Genomic DNA, 4,377 nt, shown 5'->3' on the forward strand with positions numbered 1-4,377 from the left:
CTAACAATAAACATAAGACTTCTTGTTGATACATTAGGGTAAGAATAATCTGCCCTAAATACAATCCATATAATTAATGTGACACATACTGAATAATACATGGGATAATAATTGATTTAAATTTGATATGTAAAAAATGTTTATTAATGAAATAATAATGAGTTTATATTGAAGAAAACCACTAATTCTGCATGCTCTTCTCTATAAAAAAAAGGCTATACTCTGAATCAAACATGAAACTCGGAAAAGAATCAAGCTTTCAAATTCTTCTACTTATTACCAACTTTCACCCGATCCACTCTCTGATCCTCATGCATCACGAACTAACGGGCTCTTACAACATTCCACAAGGAAAAAAGGGTCATGATGAATCATCTGCAATGATTTCTACAGAGTTATCACTAAGTCCAAGCAGCTTCCAAAGCAAAAAAAGGAAGCATATTGGTGGTGCAAGCAGAACCCAATGTTCTAGTGCTTCAAAGAGAAACAGAAAGAAGACATCATCAGCATGTTGCAACAATAATAATGAGAGGCAGTACAATTGGGGGTGTTCAACATCATTGGAGCTTTATGATAACCCATGGAAGATCAAGAAAGCCTTAACATCAAGTGATCTTGGGAAACTGAATAGGCTCTTGTTTGGGGAAGATTTGCTTGAAAACTTAATGGTTCCTGTACTTGGTGTTGATGCTCAAAGAGAAGCTGAAAATGGAATGGGAACCCCAATTAGGGTTTGGGATGTTGACACCATGTCCATGCACCACTTGATTCTCAAGCGTTGGGCTTCTTTCAAGAACTATGTTTTGATTGGGAAATGGAATCCAGATTTTGTGAAGAGAAGGGAGTTGAAGAAAGGAGATGAAATTGGATTTCAATGGGATTCTTATAAACACTGCTTTAACTTCTCAGTGCTTAATCGAACTCAGTAGTGACTATAGCAACTCTACCTTTGTGATGAATAATCAGCTCTCTGGTAATAGAAATCATGTAAAATATATATTGCTTACGACGATTATTGTAATAGCTGCATGTTATTATATCCTAAGCTTTCGTTTTTTTTTTTTTTAATTTTATTATCGTTCTTAGAATCAATAAATGTAGAAGATAAGAATATAATGATAAAGTTAAGAGTTCAAATGTCACAATTTTAAGTTGATTTGGGGTACTGTGCATATTATGGACTTTGAATCCATGAATCTACATACATAATCTATAAGGGTTAAACACCAAAAGGAAACCACTATATCCTCGCTGACGAGCATAGTTAGAACTCCTTTTCTCGCCCAATCTTGAAGCCATTTCCATACCAAGTGGGTCCGACATCATATCTCAGTCTAAAGCCATGAAACAAAATCAGTGATCAATGACCTAAGTCATCTGCTTTAATCCAATAAACCAGCCTTTAAGGTTCCTCAACGCCACCAACGTGCAAGTTCCACTCCACGAGAACCCTGCAAACGTTGGACCCTCAACCAAAGGCTCAACTTCACCACTTTTGTTTCATTCCTCAACAGACAAGTTTAGCCCCCTTGCCAATCATGTTGAGTTCGTGGGTCCACCTCTTTCCAACCATTTTGGCCTGGGTTTTTTTTTTTTTTTTGATAGTTTGGATTTGGATCTTTGAATAACTAATACATATTCGTGTTTTTAAACCTATTTATATTTATTCTGTTTGATTTCTCCCGTGGTTCATCAATTAATTGATTACTTTGGTGGTCGATTTATTACTATAACACAATTATTTTTTGAAAAACCTATAATGATATTGATTTCTTCATTGCACGTGTAAAAGTACGTATGTAGGCACTCATGGCAAGATAAAATCGTAATTAATTTTAATTTAGTGTCTTTACTTGTTTTTGTGTTATTTCCTATATATCGATATTGGGTAGGTCATACTTACAATATATTTTCTTTTATAATTTCTTACAACCATTTTCTTTATCGTTGGATCAAAATCAAATCAACAATTATAAAATAGCATCAAGTGAGAGCCGTTGATTTGATTTTGATCATCCAACATTAAAAAAAGTGGTTCTAAGAGGTTTTAAGTACAACCTCCTTTTATTGATACAAGGGATAAAATAAATATTTAGAGTAAGCATATATTTGTGGTCTCTATATACCTTAGGGTTCATCATACAAGAACACATTAGAATCTTAGGAATTCATGAATTTCACATATATTAGGGTTAAGGGTACTAACTTTTATCCATGACAGTAGAAAATTCTTTGAACTTCAAAAGTCCTTTGATAATTGATATTTTCTTTTCAGAGTCTTGACCATTTCCTTCTGATATCCTCTTGTGATAGGAATGAGATATAATGGTTCTATGTTTTCTATATCCTTCAGAAAACACGAGTCACTTTTTCTTCCAACAACTGCACCAATCAACAATTATTTTATCCTTGATAACTTCTCACATCCATCACCAAAATTACCTTTTAGCCCTTAATTTTTTTTATTAAATCACACATTAATTCTCATAAACATGAGAAATTTTTAACATTTACACGAGTATTTCACAGTCAATTTTAAGGTAAGAATTGTTTTTGAGATGTATATACCTTACAGACTATAGTTGAGTTAATGTTGAATTCAACATCTGTAAATGCATAACATGCGATGGGAAAAGTCTTAACTTGTTTTTTGGGTCATGTTGGTTCTAATCTAAGTATATCATATTTCTTTTCGCCAATACTCCTCCAAACTCAAATACGAAGATTTTAAGGGATCTACGTAAGAAATCATAAAATAGGATTATATGAAATTAGAACACCAAAACATGTAGGCTTACTTGTTGAAGATATGATTCTTGATTTCTTGAAAGGTGCTTCTTGCTTGCTCAGATGTTTCTGCAAAGTTCGAAAGACCAGGATCTTCTTCTTAATGGGCTCTATATTGCATCCTCATATAGATCATGACTTAACCCATTTTTGTTAAAACCAGAAAAAGTTGCAATTGATTGAAGCCTATAATAATAAAAAAAATTCTAACATTCTCCCACTTGGCCAAAATCAATTATAAAATTTTAATAATAAAAAAAAGAAGAAAAAAGTTATTTGAAAATGACTCTCGGGCTAAGGACTAATTTTTATAATGTGGCCAAATTTCAAGAAAACACATGATCCAAGATGCGAGATCTGAATATGACTTCATCCAACTAAAGTCAAACAACAACGAAACAGACAGTGAGTACATCCTTAATTGAGATAAGACCTTCCATGGTTATAATGTCATTTGACTTTGTCGACTAGTCATTAGTGTGGAGTATAGCAAGAACATAGCATACTAATATGATCCAACAACAGCCAAACTATTATTTTCTTTGTCAGTCCTCAAATTTCTCTAAAATGCCTTAAAGCCAGAGAAATTTCATGGTTTATCAAAAAAAATCATCATACAACAAATTATGGTGTCGACCACGGGCCTAATGGTTCCAAAAACATTGAGTTCCAAAATCTTATTATCATGCCTCAAACTCCAATGTAGTGTCAACCACAGGCAAGGTGGTACTGACGACATTAAGTTCTAAAATCTCATTGTCATGCCCCAAACTTCACTATAGTGTCAACCACAGGCATAGTGGTCCCAACGACACTGAGTTTCAATATTTCACAATTGATAAACACAAAAGCAAATATGCAAAATATACAATAACAAAATTCAATGCATTATCAAATATTCTATAAGAAATTTGTATATCAACCAAATATCAATTATGTTAGTAATAAACAATTCAACATGATAAGTAAATAACAAAGAACTCAAACTCCCATTAACTGAGCACATCAAAACAACTCAAAATGCTCATGTTCTTCACATGCATTTTAAATATCACGGGCAAAAGTCCTTCGATTAGAGGGTCAATCAATATACTTAACAATTAAGTCATTCACAAAACAAATAATTAAATAAAATTCATAGCCAATAACTTGAGAGTTTAACATCTAATCCAAAAAGGGTATAAAATGCAAAATCCTTTTTAAAGAGACCTTACATAAAGTTCATTTCAAAATAAACTCATATCTCAACGTCAAAAACTAAGAAAATATCTCTCACTGACTCCACAATAACTTCAAGATCACACAAAATCAATTATATCTCTCCACTAAAGAAAATATCAAGTATACTCTCCACATCAACTATAGGCTAACTTTAACGCAATGCCTTGTCATGATCAAAATTTATAAAGAAAAATATAGATCTCATCTATATTTATTATCATTCCATCCAATCAACAATTCTATTATGAGATTGTTATTATTTATATCAAAAGTGTATTTATTACATTAAGTGTAATTATATTAATTATGGGCAATAAAGTAACTTTATGGAAATAATTAACATATTATAAACTCTCCTTAGGGAAGAGT

At 32.2% G+C, this 4,377-nt stretch overlaps 1 protein-coding gene across 1 annotated transcript; it reads left to right on the forward strand.

The window, feature by feature from the left end:
• The first annotated feature begins 252 nt into the window (after positions 1-252).
• On the forward strand, positions 253-1,004 carry LOC133311629 (B3 domain-containing protein At2g33720-like). The gene has a single exon (XM_061512705.1). The coding sequence runs from the start codon at positions 312-314 to the stop codon at positions 927-929; it is 618 nt and encodes a 205-aa protein (XP_061368689.1). The 5' UTR covers positions 253-311; the 3' UTR covers positions 930-1,004.
• The last annotated feature ends 3,373 nt before the right edge of the window (positions 1,005-4,377 follow it).

The sequence above is a fragment of the Gastrolobium bilobum genome, unplaced genomic scaffold (assembly GCF_033153095.1).
Source record: "Gastrolobium bilobum isolate Gb01-03AN ecotype WA unplaced genomic scaffold, APGP_CSIRO_Gbil_v1 utg1842, whole genome shotgun sequence".
In the NCBI taxonomy this organism is placed as follows: Eukaryota; Viridiplantae; Streptophyta; class Magnoliopsida; order Fabales; family Fabaceae; genus Gastrolobium; species Gastrolobium bilobum.